At 38.3% G+C, this 26,656-nt stretch overlaps 3 protein-coding genes across 3 annotated transcripts in view; all 3 read right to left on the bottom strand.

Moving 5' to 3' along the window:
- The window catches only part of dnah10 (dynein axonemal heavy chain 10), a 28,242-nt gene extending 22,107 nt beyond the window's left edge, over positions 1-6,135 (bottom strand). The window contains exons 1-18 of the mRNA XM_069709581.1: positions 5,767-6,135; positions 5,272-5,369; positions 5,041-5,149; positions 4,828-4,943; positions 4,466-4,646; positions 4,151-4,308; positions 3,668-3,898; positions 3,257-3,447; positions 2,925-3,123; positions 2,626-2,820; positions 2,297-2,467; positions 1,732-1,908; positions 1,472-1,621; positions 1,178-1,344; positions 936-1,087; positions 664-831; positions 360-567; positions 77-233 (exon numbers count right to left, since the gene is read on the bottom strand). Of these exons, the coding sequence (XP_069565682.1) occupies positions 77-233; positions 360-567; positions 664-831; positions 936-1,087; positions 1,178-1,344; positions 1,472-1,621; positions 1,732-1,908; positions 2,297-2,467; positions 2,626-2,820; positions 2,925-3,123; positions 3,257-3,447; positions 3,668-3,898; positions 4,151-4,308; positions 4,466-4,646; positions 4,828-4,943; positions 5,041-5,149; positions 5,272-5,369; positions 5,767-5,995 (3,057 nt within the window). The 5' untranslated portion in view covers positions 5,996-6,135. The remainder of the gene's footprint in view (positions 1-76; positions 234-359; positions 568-663; positions 832-935; positions 1,088-1,177; positions 1,345-1,471; positions 1,622-1,731; positions 1,909-2,296; positions 2,468-2,625; positions 2,821-2,924; positions 3,124-3,256; positions 3,448-3,667; positions 3,899-4,150; positions 4,309-4,465; positions 4,647-4,827; positions 4,944-5,040; positions 5,150-5,271; positions 5,370-5,766) is intronic.
- A 237-nt stretch (positions 6,136-6,372) lies between these two features.
- Positions 6,373-19,818, bottom strand: atp6v0a2b (ATPase H+ transporting V0 subunit a2b). The gene is made up of 20 exons (XM_069709582.1): positions 19,292-19,818; positions 18,907-18,985; positions 18,561-18,658; positions 17,541-17,678; positions 17,307-17,404; positions 15,789-15,915; positions 14,491-14,573; positions 14,286-14,379; positions 13,341-13,553; positions 12,821-12,971; positions 12,031-12,170; positions 11,763-11,920; positions 11,515-11,605; positions 10,445-10,563; positions 10,133-10,343; positions 9,881-10,000; positions 9,643-9,762; positions 9,400-9,517; positions 8,648-8,819; positions 6,373-8,540 (listed from the first exon to the last, which is right to left on the bottom strand). Exons 1-20 carry the CDS (start codon positions 19,406-19,408, stop codon positions 8,438-8,440), a joined length of 2,550 nt encoding a protein of 849 aa, XP_069565683.1. The 5' UTR covers positions 19,409-19,818; the 3' UTR covers positions 6,373-8,437.
- Positions 19,819-21,431: 1,613 nt separating this feature from the next.
- On the bottom strand, positions 21,432-26,239 carry tctn2 (tectonic family member 2). The gene is made up of 18 exons (XM_069709583.1): positions 26,093-26,239; positions 25,813-25,926; positions 25,557-25,627; positions 25,242-25,443; positions 25,044-25,144; positions 24,732-24,931; positions 24,514-24,634; positions 24,248-24,401; positions 24,051-24,134; positions 23,850-23,972; positions 23,668-23,742; positions 23,468-23,566; positions 23,235-23,352; positions 23,023-23,126; positions 22,765-22,912; positions 22,453-22,596; positions 22,229-22,317; positions 21,432-21,783 (listed from the first exon to the last, which is right to left on the bottom strand). Exons 1-18 carry the CDS (start codon positions 26,190-26,192, stop codon positions 21,671-21,673), a joined length of 2,160 nt encoding a protein of 719 aa, XP_069565684.1. The 5' UTR covers positions 26,193-26,239; the 3' UTR covers positions 21,432-21,670.
- Between the last annotated feature and the right edge of the window lie 417 nt (positions 26,240-26,656).

Raw genomic sequence — 26,656 nt, 5'->3', positions numbered from 1 at the left:
GTCTCATTATCAGAGTTAGATTGCAATTATTTTCTTAAAAATGCAATGATACATAAAACAACTGTGATGATCCCACCTTGGTGCTCTCTACACAGTCTTTGATACTATGCATGATCATCCGGTAGATCTCATTGCTTTGGGGCTGCAACACAATCTTAGGGGCAGAGAGGATGGCATCAATTTGGAAAAGAGCTGTACTTCCCATCAGCGCCATGTTGAAGGTCTGAATGCTCCTGAATGTGAGAGCCAGCACGATTTTACAATGGATGAGACAGATATTATACATAGTTTCAAAAATACAGTGATTGTTACTCTTAAGAGGGTAGATAACTTTAAAAACATTAAGATCACATATTTACCTGATCACCAGATTTATGAGGGAGTCATATACCTTGCGTTCCCAGTAGGCGTAATACTCTGCCATAGATTTGTTTTTACCAGTCTTGGTTGACGTTAACAAATGTTCTATCTTAGTGATGAAGAATCCTATTTCGGTATACTTCCTACAGAGCAAAGTCACATTCTTGACCCGCTCTCGCTCAGTGCGTTCACAGAACTCCTTGATACCTTTAAAAAAAAAGATGCAATGAAGTCAATGACAAGACATTCAACTTCTTAAACATGTTTTACATTCAATAAATAGCATCCTTCTAATGGTTCTACCTGGTAACTCGTTCATTGATTTATCTGGTAGTGGAAATTTCAGTAAGTTGGCCGTCACAATGGATTGCAACCTGGACTCAATATCCCTCTCATTGTTGTGAATCTGATTGACAGTTGACTCAAACTTAGAGACAGCCTGAGTGCTTCGGCTGAGGAAGTCAGGGATCCCTAAAACCAAACACATATTTTACAGACAATATGAATATCTTTAGATGAGAAGTGTGCACATAATTTAGATTACACAGACATTGTAGCATCTGTAGGCACGGTACCTAATGAATTCCAGCTGAGTCTTTTGCATCCAAAATGCAGCTCTTTGTTCAAAGTTTTGATGTGTTGAGTCAGCATAATGAGATGTGCCTCATGCAGGCTGTCTATTACAGAGTGGTAGCGGTTGACCAGTTTGTTCAGATCGTCAACATACCTGCAACAAAGTTTGAAACAGGTTGAGTCAGACATTACATTAAGCAGTGGTTTTGAGGATGGGCAGTCAGTTACTGGTGAGTATCATCACCTGATCAATTTATACTCTACAAGCGCAACATTTTGAGCCAGAGAGCCCACAGAGTAGCCCAGGGACACAAGGTGATTTGTTTCAGAATTGATTTCCTTGATCTCTGGTGAAAAGTTCACAATGTATCGGATGACCCTCTGTACGCCTCTTTCACTTGGTAGGATGTTCTTAAAATAAGAAAAGGCAAGAAATGAGAAGGCAGTTTGAAATCACAAGATTAAGAATCACTACTGTATCTGGATTTTGCACAATATCATAAGAGTAACGGTTATAAGTAATTAAATTGTGAGATACCTGGGCTGGGTTTTCACTGGTATTCGTGACCAACAGAGCTTTTTTCATTAACAATGGCAATTTGCATTCTGTCTCATCCAGACAGCTCTTATATTTCTTCTCCATGTACTCCTTGAATTCCACTGCCAATTGTGTATACTTTTCCTTGGCCTGAGCAGAATACAGCAAAACTCACAGATGGGCTTTAAATAAAAATTTGGTGTCCAACAGTTTCATATCTATACTGACCCATACAGCTGTGCAAGACTGAAATAACTCACTGCTTGGCCATATTCTTTCTCCATCATCTCTGGCACTTTCAGGAAGATAAGGATGGCTTTTTTGATGCGATGTAAAAGAGATTGGACCCATCTGATGGCTCCTGCAATAGGAGGCTCATTTTTATTGAGTGGCGGCTTGCTTTTCTTTGCCTCAAAGATTGCCTTGATGATGTCCACCTTCAAAAACAAGAAAAAAACAAAACACTTGCTTGTGCTTGTGGCAAACCATGTAAATTTTTCAAAATCCTAATAGCAAAGTTTTAAAGCAGCTACATGAAACAAAGATAGAATGTTTAGTTGTAAAGTAGTAATTGATGAGTGAAATGTAACTTCCAGGTTTTAAATGGATGAATAAGTTGAACCTTGACAATGAGGGTATACAATAAAAATGCCATTAGTAAAAATTTGATTTAGTTTGTTACAGTGTAACTCTGCAGTATTTGCTTACAATTCGCACTGCAAAAGCCATGCATGGATTCACATATCACAATAAAGCTGAAGCTTTTATAGTAATTTAACTTCAAAGTCAAAAGCAGGAATGTTTTTTAATGTCACAGCACAGTACCTCTTTACAATACCGGACCAAGACGTCATTAAACTTTCCCATCAAATGGTTGCTGATGGCTTCTCTGGAGAAGATGTGTTTGAATTTCATCAGCATGTTAAAGGCATCCGCTGAAGAGCGCAGTGACTTAAAAGACTGATCAATGATGTTGATGGCCTCTCCCTCAATAGCCTGAGCAGACCCGTCAAAAAAGAGGTACAGCACACATTAAATTATGCAATTGCATTGGTGCCCAACTGACATTTAATTATGGTAAAACGCTGATCCTATCATGCTTGATTAAAACTCAGATGTTAACAGCTTCTACAGTACACATGTCCTAAACCCACCTGAACCGTAGTGTCAAAGTCATGTATTATTATCTTCCAGTTGCCCATCTTACAGATGTCAAAGGGGTTATAATTGAGTTCTCGAATGGGCAAAACCAGACTATCCACTCTACACAGCACTTCGTCAATGCGTTTTGGGTCACCGGTCACACCTTTTAGCTCTGGGCCAAAGATGTTATAGAACTCCTCCAAAATCTGCACAACACATACCCAAGAGAACAACTCGGATTCATTTTATTCATTCATGCGTTCAGTTACTGATTGAGAGGTCAATATTTATAAAGTATATGTACACTGACCTGCAAAACATTGCACAGGTCCTGGCAGACAGAGGCCATGTAATCAGTATTCTTGAACAGTCGCTTACGGTCAAATTCCCAGCGTTGATTAATTTCCGATTCCTCAAGTTCAGCGCGTATCTCAAAGTAGGATAACTTCCACTGATCCAGAACCTGCTTTGCCTCAAGCACTTTCGATCTGGCTAATTCCCTCTTTTCTCTGTTCAAGGCACAACACATTAAGTTATACTTAAACAAAATATTTGAAAAGGAGTTTCCCCCCCCCCCCCAACTCTTATTTTTAACTCAAATCTAATAACTGGATGCCCACTGTAAAATTTAGCCACACATACTTGAATAGTGTGTGGACATTCATTACTCGAGCCACACGTTCACACAACTGCCAGGCAATACGCTCCATTAGGGGGACCATACACTCATTTGTGTTATAGTGGCAAGAGATTATCCACACAATTTGCAGGCTTTCCATCAGAGAAGGGATGGTCTCCAGCAGCACAGAAAAAGATGCTCCAGTAGCCAGATTCTGAAACAGACAATGGCAACTTTGATAGAAGTGAAGCAGAGGATACCACAACAATTCTGTAGTCACTAGTTCAATTAAAAATATTACTGGAGAATGTGTTTATGTACTCTAACTACCAGCTCTTGGTAGACGTTCTGTGCATTATTATAGAACAGAGTCGGTCAATGTGATGAATATTCAGCAATAAAGCATTTGTAAAAAAAAAAAAGGTGCAGCTTACCATGAAGTGTCTTTCCAGTGTCTTAAGGAAGCGCATGTTATCGTCTGCCTCCAAACGGTATCGAGTCAGTTCAGCAACTACTCCTTCCAGGGTGTGAACAACACCTTGGTCTACTTTGGTCATCACCTCCAAAATCTTCTTTATCACAGGCTGTTTCAGCTGCTCACTCAGAGTACAAAGGACAGACGCACGCTCCTGCCAAAATGATATCTCAGCCATAGGGCTGGGACCCTAGAGAAAAATGGAAAGTTCACATTGGTCGAAGGTATAACTATGTATGTTTTGTGATTTCATCAACTGAATATTTGAATTTTGAGGTGACAAGTATTTAATTGATTGGTAATATTTGAGACATTTCAGCAGCAACTGTATATGGGTATGCTGGGCTTGAATCCAAGTTCTTTAGGTAAAATTTAAGTTGTTTACCTTTGATACCGCCAGTGCTGCCTGGGTTAAACCCCCGAAAAAACAGAAGTCACTAACCTGTGGCTTTGTGGTTTGCTGTTCCTCTATAACAATGGTAATATGAGTCTGCCAGTTCCTCACACACTGCTCCAATTTGTCTGCCATCTCTGGATTAGAAAGCATTCCATCCACCTCCATCTCCAGGTCTAGCTCAGGGATGTGCAGCGAAATCTCCTCTGCCACAAAGGGAATGCTTTTAAATTGTACGCTCTATGGCCATTAAAAATAACCAAAATATGTTTGAAAAATGAGGGGAGAAATCAGGAACGCCATGAGGTTGCTGACTGTTGATATTTAAAATAATGAGCCTTTGGTATACCAATTAAAACAAACCTTGAATCTGAATTTCTTGGAGAGTTTCATTGATCTGTCCCAAAAACTTGTGCGTTCTGTGGAGCAACTCATCGCGGATCGTGAATTGATCATTTGGCGTCACTGGACTCTCCTCCTGAAGCGAGGTTTGAGAACTTACTCCAGTGCTCACACTCAGGTTCGTGAACAAGGGTATGTACAGCTGACAAGAAACACAGTGAAAACAGATACCCTGTATTCTTTATTCAAATAAATCTGATGTTTTATATACATGGTTGATGTTTACAGCATTTCTACTGTCGTTACGTTATATTTTAGTCTTAATGATTGCTGTTGGTTAGTGAGTTGTTTTTCATTTTACTTACCCTGACTTAAATACTTACATGGATAAGTTTGTCACGCAGCACCTTCAGGGGATCTCCACTGTGCATGCCAATGTCAAATAACTTGGGCAACAGGAGATTGGCCTCGTTTATATCACATGGTTCAACAATGGTGTCTGTTTAAAACACGAACAATAAACACATCGTGGGTAACCCTTTGTTTGTGCAATAGAGGCTTGAACATGTTCAATTCGGATTACACTGTCATCTCACCCTTTGTGCTCCTAATACAGTAGAAGACGTGAGATTTCAAAAATCTCTCTGGGTATTGGTTAACTGCGACATCAAGCGTAGTGTGATAGGCGACTTTGACCTCAATCCTCTGAAAACGCCAAACCACAGACAGGTTAAATATTTTCAAATAACTATCCTCGTCATTAATAACACATTGATTAACGATTTTCGAATAGTCACAATTTGAAAGCAATTAAAGTTTGATCTCACATAGCTGGGGTTTTCTCCATTAGTGTCCTCTAAGTCTGCTTCACGTGGGGTCAAGGACTTCTTGTCAAGATCTGAAGAGTCTCCATCTGTCGTTCTCTCTAAAGTTATAAATATTGTAGTTAGATGCTTTCTTTCTGTCCACATCAACACTACAAAATAAAGTGCCAGTCTATTTAATTTTTATTTTATTGTACTCTATTAATCCCCGAGGAGAAATTATTTCGCTGCAGCAGCATCCCGAGGGGGAGCTGCTGCAACAGGCAATGCAGAAGACAATGCAGAAGAGAAAGAGAATCAAACAAGAAAATAAAATGAATATTAGCATAGTAATACAAAACAATAGGCATAAACACAGTAGAAAGTAAGGTCGCTGACCCATCGTTCAATTTCTATGTTGGGCTGTAACGGTTAAGTGAATTAGACACCAACTGTTACCTGTGACCCGGACGTTTGCCAACTAATTACACAAAAGGCATGAAGACAGACAACACTCACCGACAGGAACTTCTACTTCAATTTCTTCTTCTGTAACGGTTTTGAAAAACATAAGACATGTCGGTGAATCTTCCTCAGAGATGTAGTTAAAAAAACTGACAATTTTTTCTTCTTCTTTTCCACCATCCCGAGAGAGAACGTCGTCGAAACACTCGGGACATTTCCACAAATTGAAAACGGCGGACACTTGTTGTCGAATCCACTCCACCCGTAAATCTTCGTGGATCATATTTGTCAATTATCACGAGTGAACATTTTGAAAATTATTAAAGCTGCGTTTCTTTCTTCAGCTCAACATGTCGCCACCCGAAACGTTGAAACTACCCGAGCAATGTCGTCGCAGGTTAACCGTTTGTCGTTGCCTTGGTAACTACTCAACACAAGTGGGGAGAACCCGGGAAATGAGTTCCCCGTGCTTTGACTGGAAGGCAGTTGCTACCTGATCAAACGCAGGGCCCGCCATCGCTTTGTTTGAGGATCTGGTACCTACCAATTACTGTTTTGAATGGCATGGTGGCCCTGTGGTTGCACATGACTGACTACCAAATAGACCAATTGACAATCATAATGAATAAAATAAAGAAAGACTAAAATTAATGAGTGGAATTTAGCAACATTTAATGATCAAAATAAGTTTATACTGAAAAAATTATATTCACTTTGGTGTCTTCTATTACCTTTTTCTTTTCTTTTTTTCAATTTAACTTATCGTAACACAATATGTTAGTATTTGTTAGTGAACCTATTTTTTTTGATTGTTTTTTTTAATCTTTATGTATTAGATCAATACAGTAACTGCTATTACTGGAATGATATTTCAGTAAGGTGTGTGTACATTTAAAACAAATCCCCTCAAAATACAGCTGCATTTAAGAAAATCACAGTCAGCACTTTTAGAACCAGGATGGTACACAAGATTTAAGGTTAAGGTAAGATTTGGTCTGTTTATGCTCAAAGACCTCAAACATAGGAAAAGGATGAATTCTAAAGCATGACTTCCATGTTATCTACACCCAGGAACAGTACGAGATGCATTTATGGGCTCGAAGAGGGAAAAGCAACTCAAAAAATACAATTTATTATTGAAACAGGACAACTTTCTTCAAAGAAGTGGAGCATGGAGTGTTTGTCACTGAAAAAACATGACACTTAATAATCGATAGCAAAATTATGACTGCATTTGAAAAAAATTACAATTACCCTTCAGCTGACAATTTAGTTTTAACTAACCAATATTTACAACTGAAACATCACTTGCCCAAATAAAACAGAGCTTGCCACTCGTATCATCAAGATTTGAGGCCATACTGATCGAGTACTAATATTTGAGAGAAGGTTCTGACTATCTTAAATGCATGGTAGCATCTCTCTGTATAAAATTGTGTTACCAGTGAAAAAGTCCAGACAATTCAATAAAGCAAGAGTGATGACAATGAAGTCTCCTTCTCTTTGAAAAAAAAAAATCCCAATACCAATTCCATACAGTATGAACAACATCACAAAATCAGCCAATAGTAGTGCCTGACATAAGTACATAACCCAATCTGAAGATTTAATACAGCCCTATCCACTGTGCTGAAAATGGACATGGGATCTTTCAAAGTAAGGGGCTCCCAACCAGCAGAGCAAAGTCAACATATCAATGACTTATGTTTTCCATGCATGGAATGTTCAAATGTACAGTAGGTGGCAGGAGCAAAGGCAACACAGTGAATGCATAAAAATTATATTTCCTTAACATTCATCTGAAATTCTGGTGCAACTTTTTAAAATAAATTAAAAAATAATTCTGTAAAAGTATGTACATCTCATCACACATCTGTCTAAACACTCTTCAATCATGAAAAGTTAACGATCCTTCACTGTGGTACCATAAACTAGGGCTACCAGGGAAACTGAAGAAAGATATAATAAGGTGTCACGTGGTTGTACTTCTGTAAGGCAATCGGTGCACCAAAAAGTTGAGCAAGACCTATTTGACTGAAAGGTGGCTCGCAACCGAGTGTATGGAAACCAAATCTGCCAAAACTTTGAAAAAAAGTAAGTAATATAAATAATGGCAGTGGAGAAAAGAAGATTGGGGAAACAAAAATTATTAAAGTTAATAATTTTTCTTGAAGGAAAAGACATGTTATTTTACCATTTCTCTTATTTAATCAGGAAATTTCACAAAAAAAAAATTCAAAACCATTGTTTTCTGTGCAGCCAAACTTTAAGGCCCTCCATTTTGTTATTAGTTACATTATCCAATACTAAGATAATATATCATTTTCTATTTATTCTAAGTTTGGCAGATGTGATTCTCCATAAAATGACATCAACAACGGTTACCAATTGTATCATGTAAAAATTTGATGGCCAGTTGTAAGTATGAGTTACACATCAAATCCTTGCCTCACATTTTAACTTCAAAATGTTCAGTAGTGATGTATACTGATCCTGGTACAAAATACCCTTTGTTACATGAATTTCCAATAAGAAACACTGATTTCTCAACAGCACACTCTGTTCGGTCTGTGTTCTTGAAACAGTTGGGAGGGCCGTGTGCTTCATTTCAAAACTTGTGACTCACCATACAATTTTCTTTAAATGACAAATTGTTAAAAGCTGAAAATAAATATCAGTTGTTTTGGCTCTGTTTACCACCTAAGAGGATCACAACAGAGTCCCCTCACAGTAAGCCATCGTGCTCAAAGCTGGAAGGCAGGAGAGAAAAGGCAAAGGGGCAAAACTTGACTCCTGTCCCACTGTAGAATTTATTCTGAAATTCCACCCTGAGGGGGAAAAAAAACAAACAGCAGTTATGAATATAAAAACATGGATGTCATTCAAAGCACATTGATTCTGATATTAACACAAGTACTTGAGCAGTTGTTCTTACCAGTGTAACCGGAGGGCATGAAGGAATGCAGACAGACCCTCCATTATCAGGAGGATGGACACAGTGAGAACGGCAAACAGGCCAAACACGGGCACCAGGAAAAAAACTCCGAGGCGGGTGTCCATTCGTAGTCCTACTCGCATCACCATGGCCCACAGCACCTCTGATAGCTCTGTGAAATCAGGGAAGTGAGTATGTGCACCGCCCATTCAGGAAAATACGACAAACAGAGATAAAGGGGACATGCCAGTTAACAATATACAGACAAATATCAGGCCTGTCAATCATCTAGACTCCAATTAATATCTCCGCTCATCATTGTTAAATGACTTAAGGGTTAAATTTAATTGGAGGGACTAATGAGGTGATCTAAAGAACTGCTTTATACACATACAATGTGAGCAAATGCAGGGAATAAAGAAGGAGCCACAAATTAAAAATGTCATGTTATATTTTGATTTCATGTCCATAAGATCAATAGCAGAAATCTAGTCAGGGTGACAAATAATGACATTTTCAAGAAAATGTATTGCATATCTGCAGGTTTATGTATAAGCAGATTGCAGTGATTGGTATCTGTACTAACAAACTCTAGTCTGCTGGAGGGTAACTGAAGACTTAAAGTTGTTACATTGTAGAAGAGAGACAAAATTGAGAAGTGGCATTTTGACCTGGCATCAAGTATGTGCTTGTAAAAGCTTCAAGGAGAGACACACTACCCGTGTCTTATACTGTAAACCATCATTACTCACGGGCATGTGCGAGGCTCAGAGCCCAGAGCCTGAGGTAAGAGGCTGTGTTGGAGATGCAACCCAAGCAGTATTCTATAGTGTGAATGGCCTGATGAAGGAACTCATCTGCAAAGTCAAACTATTACAACAACAACAACAACAAAAACTGGATTCAACATCACAGGTCAAAGCTAATAAAAAAAAAAAATGGTAACATAGAAGGAATTGTAAGATGAATGGATAAGTGTGGAGTTATTTGCAGACCTTCTCTGTGTGGTGCTCTCCACTGGTGGAGAGATCACTGTGACTGCTGCCCTCCTCCATGTCATGAGCCCTCATCAGGTAGAGCTCCTCCTCACTGTTTCGCCGCACACGCTCATATCCCTGAGAACACACAGTCAAACAAGGTGTAATTGAATGTTTACACTCAGAACCATTATTTGGAGATGTTTTTCACATTCATGCACATATTCATAGGCAGACATGTGTCGTAAACCCTCACCCTGTACATTCCTAGACGGGGGCTTCCATTTTTAAGCCAATAAAGGTAGAGAGGTTTCCCCACTAGTAAAAACGGCACTGAGAGAACAGCAATGACCACCAGAAATATCTGCAGGCCCATCTGGAAGAATGAAAACAACATTTCATTGTTATGATGTCTCACTGATGTCTGTAGAGTACTTTTACATTAGATTGAATCTGTTCAGTAAGAACAGAGGTACTGGAGTAACAGAGCTTTGGATGAGCTGTTCACCTGTCCTGGGTAGAGGGGTTGCACTGCATCATCCTGCATGAGGAACATGTTTATGAAGTGGATGAGAATGCTTGGGGCCTGTCTGGAGTTCTCAGCAGAGAAGACCAGCCACTTGTAGAATATCATGAACGCCAGGTAGCCAAACAGACACAAGAGGAACAGGAGCTCAGGGAGAAATACCAAGTACAGCTTGTACTTCTTCCTAAAGTGTCTGTTTTTGGACAAGAAGAAGAAAGACTATTAAAAACTATAATATTGAGGGCTTTCAAAGGTTTAAAAAAAAAAAAAAAACAGCAACAAAAAAGTACTTACAGGTGATTGTAAGTACTGAGGATGACCCCAAAGCTCATGTGTATGATGCCCAGTATCACTGACATCTTCATCTTGTAGGAGTTCAAAAATGTAAGGCGGTTGGATGCCAAGTTCCAAATCTTTGAAATGGAGAGTTGACATTTTATTAGTTGTGACTGGTGAATGATTAACTCAAGCAATTTTATTTAAACCAACTAAAGAATAGCTAGCTGTGTTTTGTTCATTGCTTAAAGCCATGTAAGCCTGGAGGGGCTGTAGTGATTTTATCTTTATACAATTGATGTAATAACTTTCATTCCAGGAATTGGACCCTACTTATTTTTAGCACACAATGTGTGTTCCTGTATGACTGACATTACTGATAATCAAGCTACTGTTTTTAATAATGATGCACTGATCAAATTTACTGTACTGGCCATAAAGATGACTGCTTTGCATTAAAAGCTGTTAATATAAGAATATTATATTAAATTGAATATTATTAACCTTTGCAACAATAGGATCAACATTTTATAAGTTTATACAGAATATTATGCTATCAAACGTCAACTCTTAGTAAAGACCTTGAAACACAAAGGAGCTGCTTAACAATTTGAAACTGAACTGTATCAGATCGTTAATTGTAATAGCAAATACCCTTTGTTTGGGGATCAGTATCAATATCAGTAGATGAAAGGTGTGACCGGTACATCTACAGTTCTTTACTTTGTATTCTAGTCTTAATAAAATACTCCTGTATAATGACAAGAGCAAAAGAAAAAAATACTTTGTTGGCTAATTGTGTTTCTTTAATTCCCTGTGTTAGAGACAACTAACCAAATGGTTATTATTCAGTAAAATCCATAACATGTGAAGTGCCCACTCACGTTGTAGCCCGTAAACCATTCAGAAATCAAATAACTATTTTGTCTATTATATGTACAAAAATATGTTTGTATGTGCATGCATGTGTGATTTTGGGGACATATTACAGTGCTGTTTACGGTGTTTGTGAATATGATGAAGACTTCTTGCAACAAAGATCAAATCTGTGTATACATGATGGCAAGCTTTCAATATTGTCTACTCACTGGGTCAATTCCCAGAGGGTACGGCCCCTTGAAAACTCCTGTAACATTCGGATCCAGAGTAAGAAAACGATTCCCATGAACATCATCCATCCTGTTAGGCACAAATAAAACCATGCGTGTGTAACTAAGAGTGTGTTTAATGTATGTGATTAGAAAACAAATCCACAAATATCTTGTGTTTAAATTTTGAAACACATTTGACCATTTTTACTATTACAATGAAGTCCATCTTCTCATTAGTCACTCACTTCCACACAGATGCATTGAACATGGCCTTCACACTCCATCCAGACCCAAAGATGTTGAGGGACTTTGAGAAGCAGTCATTGTATATCAGGCCAGTGTAGATGGAGAAAAGGCCCATCATCAGAATGATATAACGCCCCTCAAAGAATGTGTTCCAGATCTGAAAGTACACATCAATTCTCTCAGTTACACTTCAGACATATTGCTATTTGTTAAGTAACACAAATAATGTTTCAAATGGCTGTCGTTTGCTTTAAAGTACTCACTGACCTCATTCCTGGTGTTTTTAAGTTTACGGTTGTTCTCATACAACACCATCCAGGAAGCAAATAGAGCCATGATAGCTCCATGACCCAGGTCCCCGAACATCACAGCGAACAAGAACGGGAACGTAATGATTGTGAACGGGGCTAAAAATTGGTGGGGGAAAAAAAAAGGTCAATATAAAGAAAAAAATATAATGAAATATGATAAGTATGAATAGACAAGATCACAGCACTCATTGTTTATGAGAACAAGCAAGAAGAAAATACTAAACGACAGCTTCACTAGTCATTTCAGTTCAGGATATTAAATTTATCAGTAGCACAAGAAATGAAAGCAACAACAGTTAAAACAGAAAAAGAAAAGATACACTTACACAAAACTTTCTGAATTAAAACCAGAAAGATCTGTACATTAATCATAGAAAGACTTTATTACAAAAAGTAGTGTGAAATTCCTAGACTGAGTCCATGGCCAAGTCTTTCAAGCAATTCACCTTAATTATGGATTAAATTTTGGTTACATTATGCAGGTGTTATCATAGGATGAAGAGTTCAAATTTGAAGGGTTAACTTTCTTTTTTTGTGACTTTTTTAAAGTGCATGGCCACCTTGCTGTCATCTCTTTAACTTCTGATGAAGGGACCTGGCATCTTTTAAGATCTCCAAACTGATAAATTTGGATTTCAGTTTGGCCCTTGCATGTTATTTTTTAAGTTTAATCTGGTAATGCATTTTTGCGTCATTTAAAAAAAAAAAAAAAATTAACTTACAGCAAGATTAAGAGTCCCACTTACCGGGGTTAACCTCCCTGTAGGTTCCCACTCCGTAGGCGTCCACGATGTTCTGGAAGCCAGAGGTAAACTTGTTGGTCCTGATCAGGGTGGGGGGAGTGTCGGTGGTGGGGATACGATTGACAAAGGAAGGAACTGTCGCTCCACTTTTTCTCTGAAACATCATTGTGAAATATCTGTGTTAACATGCGAGTGTGAGAAATACAGTAGCTATAATGCTCCATTGTGATGATATATGATAAATACACCAATTTTGGAACAGTTATTCTCCATAGTTTCTTTATCTCAAAAACACTGTCCTCCTCAGCCTACAAACAGAATTAACACCATCCTTTCAGAACCCAAGTCATGTAAAATATGTTTCTTAAACTAAGTGGGCAAAATAAAAGAAAAGCCTCAAACATGACTTGCCTTCATGATGGCAATACCCCAGTTAATGAAACAGCTGCTGTGGTTAAATACACAGAAAAGCCTGCAGTGAGGCCAGAGTCAGGATAAACGACTCTATTCAGAGTTTGCTCACCGATCCTTCTTCTAGGGCTCTCCGCAGTGTGGGAATGTCATCGACAGGACACCACACCTCAGCGATTAGACACTTGTTGGTCACATCAAAACTGCACAGGTTCAGAATATAGTAGATGGCCTTCATTTTCTTGACCTGGATGACCCAGGTGTAGACGGATTCTGACGCCTTAATCAGGACCTGTCTCAGGTAGTCCTCTGTCCTATGAAGCACCTGGACACAGGGACAGATAAACAGGACTCACTGTGGTGCAAGGCATTGAAATATTAAACACTTAAACAAATAAAATAAAATAAAATAAAGGTGACACATCCTGACAATTCAGAATTTCTCTGGTTATATATGGAAAATTACAAGAAAGAAAGAAAGATTTCATCAAGAGGCTTTTGTGAGTGTTTGCATGCATTAATACAAGAGATTAAGACACAATGCAGACAGGAGGAGCGGGGTGAGGTGGGGGGGTTCGGCTGAGGTCTGATGTTGATCATGTGCTACACGGGGTGAGCACAATTCTATTTTGCAGTCACAGCGGCTTATAGCTACCAAACGATTAACCATGCAACACAGTCAATCAGTATCTGTGACTGCAAAGGCTCACAAGGAGAACAAATGGGTAAATATTTCAGAAAATAAATCAGCCATTTCATTTTGTTCTTTGACCATAAATGACCAGTTCAAAAGAGAAATCCTTAATTGCATCAAATGCATTATGATTCACTGAACACAACATTTTCTACAAGCTTGTTTTAGAAAATGTTGTATTAAAAAAAATTACTTGGGAGAGTTCAGGTTTTAAATTATCTAGCTTGTATTTATATCTCAGGGAGATGACAGATAACCCCTTTATAAGCAAACCTGTAATGAATGACAAACAGAAGAACTACTTTTTCTGTCATGAATTAAACATCTGCATAATTAGATACTTTAAAAAAATGGAAGACCTACTGTGTGCAGGTCCTGAATGCGAGTTCTTAGTCCGTCCACGACATCATTCCTCTCCTCATTGCTACTGGGATAGGGATACAAGTGACAGTGGTAGCTATGAAGGGAAAAAAAAGTCTGTTATTTACAAATCTCTACTACTGAAGAGAGAAAAAATAAGCGTAAATAAAGAGACGTAAGCCTGGAATGAAAGGTGTGCAAAAATTACCAGTCACAGATCTTCTTCACTTTCTGGCCAATTTGGTCTCCCCAGTAAGAGATCAGAAACACCACACTTTTTGTAGGCTCACCCTGTGTATAGACAATAAAAGGGAGTGTTATACATGTCATATTGTGTATGACACGCCATCGACAAGATATAGAGATGTTTCATTGGGCCCTGGGTAGGCTTTAAAGTGGTGGTCACGTTTCCAGTTGAAAACCTGTGCATTCCTTAGAAAGGAAGCAAAAACATAGGATTTAAAACAGTCTGTTCAATCAAGCTGTTCATAAACAAAAAAGTATTTGGAATTGGAAACTGAATTGAAATTGAAATGAAACTAGTTTGACCTCACAGATGCTAAAAAGCAGCTTTCTCTATCCATTTTTTTCCCCCTCTTTTTGCGGGATTTTAAAATTAGCTCTCCAACAGTGAAAGTACTACATATACAGTATGTGTCTGACATTCCATTCATCAGTCGCAGCCCTGCATGCCAGCCTTCTGGTCAGGCAGAGGAAATGGATAAGTGGATTAGTGCTGTCACTGGGTATGAACAGACAAGATCACAGCGCTCATTGTTTATGAGAACAAGCAAGAAGAAAATACTAAACAACAGCTTCACTAGAGTCGTTTCACTTCTGACCCAGCTATTAACAAAGACACATTTCTTTGTCATTTTTACTGCGCTATAATACTTGGCACGTACTTCACAAACTCCTCTCACACTTACGCAAACAAAAGTGACATCTATATATTTTGTAGTAATATTCAACACTGTGGCATAGAGCAAATAATTTAAATATTAAAACTAAAATACAAGCTGTTTTGTAATAATTCATATTTCACTAATATTCAGTATTTTTCGACGAGTAATTGATGGTTCATTGCAAAGTCATCATGGCCTTGTAAAAAGCAAAAATATGGTATGTATTTATATACATATGTAATGGTTTACATTATTTAAAATCAATTTTGATCACACTTTTAAAAGTTGCAAAATTCAGTACAGGGTTGTCTCACAAAAGTCCCTATTATGTGCAGATATTGACGTTAAGATCCAATCTGTCATTAGAAGCATTTCTTGGATGAGGTTCAAAAGTGTGTCATGAAAGTTGATTTACTGTAAATTAATCATATTTAAATAAATCAAGTTTGTTACCTTGCTGTACCAATCTAATTAGCTGGCAAATAGACGAGTTAAGAGGTGAGATATAGATAGAGTATGCGATTAATGCAAATGTTCCTTCTGCCTTCTTGGTTGATATATCAATATCACCGTAATTCAGGAAAGACTTTGAGTAACTTACTGTGGTTGGATCATCCAGGTACTCCTCAACCTCAGCATAGCTGAGGATGGTGTAGCCTTTACATACTCTCCAAAGCATCCGCTCAAACGCTTCGATCTTCACCCGTTGAATAAGCCCAGAAATGAAACTGCAAGACAATGAGAATGTTCACAAACAGCCCAACATGCAGTATGTGCAAAATAACTGGATCTTTAACTTTCAAAATGACACAAATATAATAACATAAAACCAAAAATACCCTTTACAAAAAAAGTTTTCATTCATAAACATTGTTTATGTTGCTTTGATAATTACATTTCCAAATTTGAAAAGACTCTGTGCAAGTCCATCACATAAAAAAAACGTCTATGAAAGAAGAGTCAATTATTGTTATATTCCCGTTAACTATGAAGCCATTGATTTTTAAACTCTGGAGCAAACAGCTTCAAGGGATCGGTCACAATGATCGTGGCTTTGCTGTTAAAATCGTACATTATTGATGCCACATTGTGCTCACCAAGCCATAATACACACTTCCAGCTGTAGCTGTGATCCTTTCTATGTTGCTGAGTAGCAGTGTCACGACTGCAGATACAGTATATTCAGAAAGTATTCAGAGCCCATTATTTTTTTTGCACACTTTATTGTGTTGTAGATATAATTTTAAATTGATAAAACTGAATCAGGGTTTTGGGCAGACACCCAGAGAAGAAAATATACTGCGCAGGTTCCCTGTAACATGCATATTGTATCCTTCATGTAGGCTGATAATTCAGAAAATAAACCTCCCATAAAAACATTCTGTAGTTGTTATAGCTGACATTTTTCCAATCAGTTGATTTGATACAGTACTGCTCACTAAGTTTTCTCCTGGCACAATCTTTAAAGTGTTCTTTTGTCTTTGAGTCAGTACGGCTGTAACTTTGATCTTAATACAGTTAATAGTGAGGTGACTTACAAAAGGCAATTAAATCAACTGTGTATTAAATATTATTAAGGATACATCATCACGTAGACTATATGTTCCAATTTGTTTTTGTTTTTTTTAGGCCTGTCCAAAGCTCTATAACATGCTAAACAGTATGCCTGATGGATAGCAGCTAGCTTGCTAATAAATATTTGGTATCAACTTTGTGATGATTTAAAATGTTTAAGTAGTGCACTTACAACCATTTAGCTAAGTATACAATCTACGAATAAGGTTTTGTTTTAGCAAAATGTTGTTGGCAAAGAACCACAGCTGCATTTCAGTTATTGCATCCAGTGAATGTCTTGCCTGTTTATGAGTGTACTGTGAATAAAGTGTCTGTTGGTAAGACGACTAAAGTCAGACAGAAGTGACAGAGAACACAACTTATGAGGGAATAAAAGGGAAACTTGTCTCATTTGTAACTTTCTGTAAATGTGTAGCAGCTACCGTGCAACCAATATTTATTTTTCTATGCTATTACTTACAAACCTGCTTTCAACACTAAAATAAATCAAACTCCCAACATTAAAAAAAAAAAACATAATTCGTATCAGATTTCCAACCCTCACCCCAGTTTGGCTCCGAGCCTCTGCATGCTGCTGTAGTCCATCATTGTGTCTTTTTCTAGGAAGGGAAACTCTTCATATTGTACTTGTAGAGGATCTCGCTACAAGTAAAGATGTAAAAGTGTAAAAGAGAGAATTAACATGAAATCAAAAAGTCTGACTGCAACGCTGTGTGGATTAACAAGATAAAAATGTGAGTGTAAAGAGTCCGGCTACATGAAAAAATGTCACACTAACCTCAGCAGTTCTCTGGAAAAAGTTGCGGGTGATGCGCAGCATGTGTGTGTACTCTGTCAGCTCCAGCAGATTCTTCTGTAGCTTCTCTTTATTCCTGGTAACTTCACTTAATTCTGCCTCCAGCCTCTGCAGCTGCTCCTGTAAATTAATATATGAGTAATACATGACAGCAATGATCAGTGCATGATTTTAAGTTGATTTTTTTTTTCCGGTATTGCTAGGCGATGAAAAGAAATTAAGGTTTTATTTTTAATTCCTACCTAGTTAATGTAGAAAAAGTCCTATTGTCCCTTTCCATGACAATAAACATACAGCACATCACAAAAAAAAAAAAAAAAAATCTTTTTTTTCCTGAACTTTAAAGAACCATGGGTCTTTGGGTCATAATATTAGCAGTCTGTGACTGCAATACAGAATACAGAGGCTATATTGCCTGTAAAAATATGTGCTTAATATGTTTTTAAAAAGTTACAGATACTGTACAAAATGATATGCAATATCTTACAACTGTAAGGGTATGTAAAACTCATGTATCAAACTACAATTCATGGTCCACTGTATCATACTCCATCTCTTCTCTCTCACGTTCCAGCTCCTCCTCCTACAGTCTGATGATTAGTTGCCTAATTCTCATAGGACCACATTCCTCATAAACAAGGTCAATTTCTGTTTTACCATTGTTTTTCCATCAACTATCGTGTTTTTTGTTGTTGTTGTTGTTGTTTTTTTAATGATGAGAGCTTTGCAGACAGAAAATGTGAATTTGTTTTGTTGATGACGCAAGTTTTGTTTGAAAAATCGTACTCTGTGCCATAATACCTTCAGCAGAGTTTAAATTGAGTATTTTTAATGTGGCGATATATCATGTAGAGAATTTTGAAAATTTTACACCCCCATAAATATTGGGGAAATTGGTTAACATGGCATCCATTATTTCGATAGCAAGTTCACGATTTCCCAAAGTGACTTATTATTAATATTAATAATGTGAATAGCATTGATAATAAGCAAGTAACTAACCATTATAGGCATGACGTGCTTGGGTAAAGGAGCCACTGGGTTCACATCTCTTTCTGGCAGTGAAATATCTGCTTTCTTGATTTCCCTCAGAAGGTACCCTGTTAAAAACAAAGAGCAATCTTTTGTAACACACGAAACAGTTTTCACGTGTTCCAACTACCAAGACAAACCTTTGAATAACTGGATTTGAAACCAAGTCTGACAGTGTGTGGTTCTCTTTTTAATCTAATAATGCACGGACCAGTTAACCAAAGACTAAAGCTTAACCTTAAATCCACTCAATAAATATATCGGGGTGAGGGGGGCTTTTTAGTAAACTGTATATCAAAGACCAATATATTCTTACCAAGGATTCTCTCCATCTCCTCACATTTTTTGATCTCATTGACATGTTTTCGCTGGAAGGCGTTGACACTGGGATTGAGCTGAAACAGGTCCAGGGGACATTTTTAGTCAAGCAAAGAACCATTAACAATCCTCATCATCACTTATCACTGATACAGAAGCACATCAACATCTGAGGGACAAGCTGTCATAAACCTACACAGGCCATTTTACTTACTTACTTTGTAAATAAAAGTTACAAATGTTCATACATTCACACAATATGGACACCAGCGGGTGTCGTCTTACGTCTACCACTCTGTTCAATACTTTTTCCGAGGTTGGCAAACTCAGCAAGAACTTTCCCGAGTTCCAGGAGATTCAAACCGGTCCGTGTCGGGACTTACGTCTCTGAACTCCACCAGCCCCAGCTCTCCAAGTTCACTGATGCAGTCGTAGACAGACCCAGACTGCAGAAACAGCTGGGCCAGACACATCTCTTCACCTCGGAGCAGAGAGCTCATCGTGACGGTCGGTCCTGATGTTTACCCGCACAGCCGACTCCTGGGATACGATTAGCAAGCCAACTAGTGCGGTTTCTGTACAGTGTAGGTCAACGGCGGTCAGTCAAGTTCTTCTTCGTCCGCTTCATGATTTGGCTCAGGTGATAATACAATATTTGACTTGCATAACGCGGATATTACACCGCTATCGTCACCGGAGCGGCTGTTCCTGGTAGCTAGCTAATTGGCTAGCCGGTCCTAAGCGCCGTATTGTTAAATTCTTGGATGAAAAGCTTGTTTCGTCAACGTTGAGTCTGACACTGTGAGGCAAACGCTATTACGACTGCTTATCCCAAGATGTGGTGACAACTCCTTTCATAGTTTCTGAAGTTTTAGACGACAGCTTGCCATGTCCGCAACACTCCACGTCACTTTACTTCACACTGTTGAATACGATCAACTTCCACAGCAGTGACTGTACCTTTGACCAATGAGCGTCGCCCCCTGGAGTCTGCGCACTACGCATTCACTTTACCCACACAAGTAAGCCCTCAACGCTGTCTGAAGGTGAACGTACCATCCACTTTTTTTTTATTTTCTTGCTCAGTCAGTTATTTACCAAGATATTCAGCTGTATAAAATCCTTGTTCTGTCAAGTCCCTTGTTGTGTTTATTCTGAAATGAAAATTCACAACAGAGAAGTTGTCTTTCTCGTCTTTCATTACTCTTGCAAGTGGAACCACAATGTCACAGTTTGACTGGAATGAAACATGCTCACAATTTATTTCTACTTGCAAAAGTATCAGTTCTCTGAGAAAGACCTTTGTTACACAATGACTGTTAAGAATAAATTTTAACACGAGTTACAAACTAGTCACTGTCTCTATAAGAAGAATGTGTCATTGTGTCTCTGGGACCTGAGGTGATCTTAGCAAGGTGACTTTGGTATTTCCCATCGCAGAAAGACCCACAGAATAGTGAAGCATAGATCTTTAAATGAAAAGATCTGAGTCAATTCAGTGGACCTGCCAAAAGTTAACAAATATTTCAAAATTATGACAGAGCTGCAGCCAGTTTTCCTAATGGCTCACAAGCCAAAACAGATGGGGACCATTGGTTTCATTTTAGGGTCAAGTTTTTCTGCCCTCAAACGCATCAACACCAAAAGGTATAAAAATAAGGCTTGCAGCATCAGGAAAAATCTCTGTCATTCCTCACATGGACTAATCATGGTCATCCTGTCCAGAAGAAGCTTATGGAGCATCCAGGCAATGCAAGTCTTCCAGACTCATGAACAGTTTCTTCCCACAGTCAGACTGCAGAATTGAACTGCCTGATAGACTCACATTTTGGACCACTCATCTTTTACACCACACATACTGCACTCGCTTCATAAGCATGGACACTTTAATCACCACCTAAAGGAGTGATAAATGCACAGTAGTAATAGCTGCTGTAGACCCACGGCTGCTCTGCTTCTTCAGTGTTCGCTTCACTGTCTGGTGCTAGGTGTTTTAATTGTTATTATGTATAGAGAAGTGTTTTATACAAATTTATAGTCTGTTGTCTGTATTTAGTGTCCATTTGCACTATTGTCTGTTGTTTTTCTAGTTTAAATGTTGCACAGTGAGTAATTATGTTTCATTCCTCACTCAACCCATCTCTGTTGAGAAGGAATTACAAGAAAGTGGGGTTTGACTTAAAAGTAGGAAAACGTGGAAATACTACTGCTTAAGAAAATGTGCTTCAATAGTTATTTCTACTGCAGGAGGTCTAACAGTGGACGTGTCCAGAATCAGCAAGGAGCAGCAACTCTGTTATGATTGGTGTGTCTGCATGACACTAAAACAAGCTTGTGTTTCTGGAAGATGACTCTTTATGGGAACATCTAAAATATCAATAAATGTCCTGCAGCAATAAATAAGTTACAAAATTATCTGACCACAGATGCGACTGAATTCTAGATTAAATTAAAGGACTGCACAAGAGGCTGATTCATATTTCAAACCTTAATAAGAATGTTGTGATAAAACGTATGTTCTGGGAAAAGACCAGAAAAATATTTTTATTACAAAATGGTACACCAATACAACTGTTTACATTCTCAGAACTACTTATATAAACATGTAAAAATGTTATAACTATACACACCATGTCTGACAGAAAAAGGCGTAATCATACACACTTATGAAATTTAAATACATCCTTGTTTAGCATCTCACATCTCCATTACCCATCTGAGTATTTTCCTTCTTTCTGCATTTTGTCAGAGGTTTAGCGCGCTCAGCTGCTCCACGCCTGTCTGATTTGTCTCCATGGAGTTCCAAGAATTGAAGCAGTGATGAAGAAGAAAACCAAGATCATGCCCTTAGCAAGTGACTGAGAATAAGGCTCACCTGTGAGGGATAAAGGTACAATAATTCACTATAAGTACTGTCAGTGTCTACTGTCATGCTTCAGCAGTGTTTCTGGCAGAAATGTATCACAGTTGTAGGATATGGAAGTACATTTGTTGTATTACCTCTAAGACCAGTTGCATTCACTGTTGTATTTAAAGATGCACTATGCAATAAATATGATAATCTAGAATTGACCATAAATACAATCACATTGATTATTGTAATATTTAATTCAGACATGGGGCTGTATTGCTCTTGTTTAGGCTTTTAGCTCTATGATTGATGTAACAATCTTCACAATGTGTTAAACTCAAATTATGGATTTTCCTGTAATACAAATTTTCTTAGCATCTGAGCATTAAAGCAATTCTTGATTTACTGAATTATCTCCAAAGTTAAAGAGTAAAACACTAGCAACATTTCTTGGGAGTAGATATCCCACCTGTGTATCTACTGGTGATGGGAAAGACGAGCTCGGGCCAACACACATCATTCCGGTTACAGTCATATTCTGTAAAGTTGATCTGAAACCTGCAGGTAAAAAAAAAAAGGCGTAACAAAACATCAAACTTTATGTTTGTATGAGTTAGGCAGCTCAAACATGAAGTAATTTCACTGGCTTGAAGAGTCTCCTCTTAAATACAGCCTCACTGTTGGATTCAGCACCTGGTTTTTGCAGGTCTCGTGTTGATAGGAATGTCAGTGAAGGTGATTGAGGAGGTGAGGGGGAACAACTGGGTCTCGTCTGCATCCATACATGAGGAGACAGAACCTCCTCCACAGTCCAGTGCCCAATTGGATGGGCTATAGCTAAAAATACCCAAAACAGTATTATTCATTCACAATGATTTATAATACTTTGTAGAGCTAAAGGGAATTTGCATATATAGTAACCTGCAACAATTTATTAACAGCTCCTCCTGAATTGAAAGTGAAATGTATAAAGCACTTTGGAATACGTATACATCTGACACACACCTGACTTGCAGAGCAAGGATTTCCCTTTGAGGTATTCCCCCTACCATGCTGGTGGTAAGACTCCAAACATGGATATGCTGATGGGATGGAATATCATAGCATGTACTCATGCGGTTGTCCGTAGCTGTACTTGAGTTTAGTGTCACAACTGGAATTCAAATATTGAGTTCAACATTTAGTTAGTATCACTCGGAAAATATTTTGGTCGAACATTGTCAAATCGACACAAAAATACATGAGTGTCTTTGCACCACTTACAGCTTATGTTCACCCAGTTTGTCATGGTTAGAAGATCTGGGTTTCCACTCTTTGCCACATATGTAGCTGTAATTAAATCTGCCTGTAGAGCGGTAACGGTCCCTCTAAAGGAGTAAAAATATTACATTTAATAGAAAAAAATACAAATATATACTGTATATACAAATATTCACATTTATAGATCGAACATGAACTCGTGCTGAGCCTCTGACCTCAGGAGATCACACTGAGTCAGATTATGTCGGCTGACAGGTAGCAGACATCCTGATGTTGAATTCTCCCCATAAAGAACTGGTTTCTTCTCAGCAGTGGAACAAAGTCCATCACTCACTGGTAGCCAGATCAGAAAATGGTGAAGACAATTGACAAACGTGTTTGGACTGAACTGTATTAGATACATGCAGCAAGCAAGCAATCAACAACAGCATGACTTTATGGGTTTTACCTGGTTTCCAAAGATTGATTGATGTCCTCTGTATTGAACCTGTATTGTTGTCCAAAGTGGCCTCGATTCCAGCAATAATAGGCCTTCCCACCTGATAACCTGTCATTTAAAACATGCATGTGTGTTAGCCCCTGTAATGGGTTTCAACAACATAGTTCACTTCCAAAACATCACTCGCAAGTATTTTGTCTTGCTCTTACCTGGGTTCCCTGAGTTGGGCTCACCAAGGAATTCTCCATTTAGAAACAAGGCAGAATATTTTGTAGTTAACAACGCTGTTGGGAGGACAGAATAGCAACAATGAGCCAAAACTACATGAAGAAAATCCATTAACTTTGACTGGTGATAAGCCAAATTGTAGGCAAGCGTTGTGGGCACTTACCACGACCACTTAAGGTGATGGTTCCAACAGTGCGTGTCAATTTGATACCAGTGATGCCATTTCCTTTCCAGTAGAATTTGTAATCCAGCACCAACGTCACATTTTCACACAGCAGTGTCTTGTCTGTGGATAAATATAAATACAGTTAGACAGTAAAGTGCCAGTTTAATTTGTTTTAGTAATATGTTGTGATCTCCATACCCGAAGAGGCATTTGAATCTCTTTTGGAAATAAATGGACTCAAGTCAGTGGCCACTTCATCAATTACATCTACCATGACATCACCTGAAATATGTTTATAAAAAAAGAAAAACAAAAACAAACCTGTATTCAAAAAGCTTCAGAACAAATAAAAATAAAATAAAAAAGCTCAAATATGCTTAGCAGGTAAAACCTACCCTGTTGTCCATCCTTCACTTTAATGCTCAAATCGGTTAGTAGTGTCTGTAAAGGAGATCCAGTTGGACAGGAGCGTAGCACAGTCACACACTCAACTCTGAAATTTTTCAAAAATGCTACAGGAGCACTGTTTACACACTGACCGAGGACCTTCTGTGAAACAGAAACATGTATTCTGCATTAGTTGTTACAGCTTTGGCCACACATACAATGCAAAATATAATCTGAAAAAAAAAAAGTGTTAAAAAACATATTTACAACTAACCTGGGGAATAGTGAAATACCGGTTATTTAATGTGAAAATGGGACTCCCTTGAATATATACATTAACAGGCGCTGGAGCTGACAAAACAGGCCTTTGGAAGGATGGACCAGGCTTCGGTGCACTAGACATATCAAAGGCCAAAAGATAAAAGCATGTCACAAAACATGTACTAGACAAATATCATGATGAGAGAAAACATATATTCAATCCTTTCTCACATCGTGTCTCCCTGGTAAAAGAGCCCGAGGTAGGGGTTGTTTTCAGGTGGAGAATTGACACATAAAAATGGAAACCAATCTGGGGAGTTTTCAGAGGACTGCACAGAGCACTGATAATCTGGAGCAGGAGAGACCTGTCCACCAAAGGGTCCTGGCAGACAATGGGACAAGAACAGTGCTAAATCCTCACTGGAGCAGTCCTGTTAAGGTTAAAGCACAAATAAATCATTACTGACTAATAGAGAGTGGAATATTGTTGAATAAAATGCACTGTTATTATTAAAAGAATGTAATAATGAGAACTATAAATACCTTGTCACAGCAGCAGCGTATATCACACACTCCCAATGTTAAGTCACATGGACAAGAGCCGAGTGGTTGGTACACTTGGTTTAGAATAACTGTTTTATTATCTGAAATCAATAGGTGAGTTGTATATTTAGACATGTGGCACTCTCAGAGCACATTCCTAGGATGAAGATGCATTATGATGAGCTTCATTTGAGTTACCAGATCCAGCATTAGCAGGAACCAGCAGGGCGTGTATCTTGGCCTGGATCAGTAGTGATGCCCGGGGTGTATTGTTCTGACAGGCAGACAACTGAAGGGTTTCCAGGACACACAGCGGCTTTAGACAGCAGTCAGTGTCTGTTTCGTTCTCACCACACAAATGCAGACTTTGATTCAGTCTCAGCTGAACTCGAACTGCAGTCTGCAACACCCGAGGAAACGAATTGTTAGAGGTTTTTTTTTTTTAAATTTATATAATGAAATATAATATACACATGATGAAAATTACTGTTCACTGTAAGATTGGCTTTTTACCTTTCCCAGCTGCTCCGTTGTGAGCACCCACTGTGTTGCATCAGCTACACATGATGGAGAACCAATGCTTCCTGGAAAAGAAAACAAACCATCAATCATAAAACTTCACAAACAGTGCAGTTGCATAACTTTTTTTTCTTGCTTTTTTGTGAGCCTTTAAACTGGAGAATTGTAATATTTAGGTAACTACCAAATCCAAACATCGCCTACTAAAACTAATAACGAGGGCATATCGGGAGGTCTCTGTATCTTGTACCTGTGGTGTTGGATGGAGAAACTGTCCTCAGATTCAGAGAGAGGTCAGAGGTCTGTCCCAGCAAAAACGCACTGACCGCGGGTCCAGTTGCAGTCAGATAAGACGGCTGGAAAACTGTTGGACATAAAAGTAAAGTTTCTATTTGCTGCATCTCATGTTATCCCCGTAAAATTAAATGAAAATGCGCAGAACTGTGCTCTTTTTGCTCGTTTTTGTGCTACGTCTGCGCAGGTAGCGTTAGCTCTTTGAACGTAAACTTTATAAACTCAGTTCTTCTTACCGATAGTGTTTTGAGTATGAGCCAAGGAAATAAAGAAAAGAACACATGTAACCCGGCGTGAAATGAACGTGGGAAATAAGGTGTCGACCACGTAAGCCATTTGGTTCAGTTCAGATTATGAAGTCGACATATTTGTAAACTGTTCGCGATGTCTTAGCAACGGAGATCTCAACGAATCACAACCAGGTAAATTCTTAATCTGTGGAAACAGAGTTATACTCAAATGAACAAGAGCGCCCTCATCTGGCCTGGAGGGGCAGATAATGCCTGTATGAATACAATGAGTGAGTGTTCGACAACTTTTTACACATTTTTATCATACAAGTATTTATATTATTTACATTAGTAAAAGTACCATTACAACAATTAAACTTAAAAGTTAAAGTCTTTCGAGATAAATCCTACTGATGTAAAACTAAAAAGTTAAACTAATAAAAGTACAGGTTTTCTCCCTTTGATTGATAGCCTATATTAATATATAAGACATCATTAGATTATTAATACTGAAGCGTCAGTGTGTCAACTGCATGTTGTAGCTGGTGCCGGTTGAGCTAGTTTGAACTC

This window comes from Brachyistius frenatus, unplaced genomic scaffold (assembly GCF_029030835.1).
Source record: "Brachyistius frenatus isolate BFR_SWC_R1_liver_20210118 unplaced genomic scaffold, ASM2903083v1 Contig_83, whole genome shotgun sequence".
Classification (NCBI taxonomy): Eukaryota; Metazoa; Chordata; class Actinopteri; family Embiotocidae; genus Brachyistius; species Brachyistius frenatus.
Note: the sequence above shows the minus strand (reverse complement) of the source record. Positions and strands in the feature narration are given on the sequence as shown.

Coding starts and splice junctions, on each gene's coding strand:
- atp6v0a2b (XM_069709582.1), bottom strand. CDS start 19,408: ATGAGCTCTCTGCTCCGAGGTGAAGAGATGTGTCTGGCCCAGCTGTTT. Junction 15,916..17,306: donor AGGCTCGGAGCCAAACTGGG/GTGAGGGTTGGA, acceptor ATTGTCTTGCAG/TTTCATTTCTGGGCTTATTC. Junction 9,763..9,880: donor CCCGTCTAGGAATGTACAGG/GTGAGGGTTTAC, acceptor GTGTGTTCTCAG/GGATATGAGCGTGTGCGGCG.
- tctn2 (XM_069709583.1), bottom strand. CDS start 26,192: ATGGCTTACGTGGTCGACACCTTATTTCCCACGTTCATTTCACGCCGG. Junction 25,444..25,556: donor CAACGGAGCAGCTGGGAAAG/GTAAAAAGCCAA, acceptor CGGGTGTTGCAG/ACTGCAGTTCGAGTTCAGCT. Junction 23,127..23,234: donor ACTCAGTGTGATCTCCTGAG/GTCAGAGGCTCA, acceptor TTACTCCTTTAG/AGGGACCGTTACCGCTCTAC.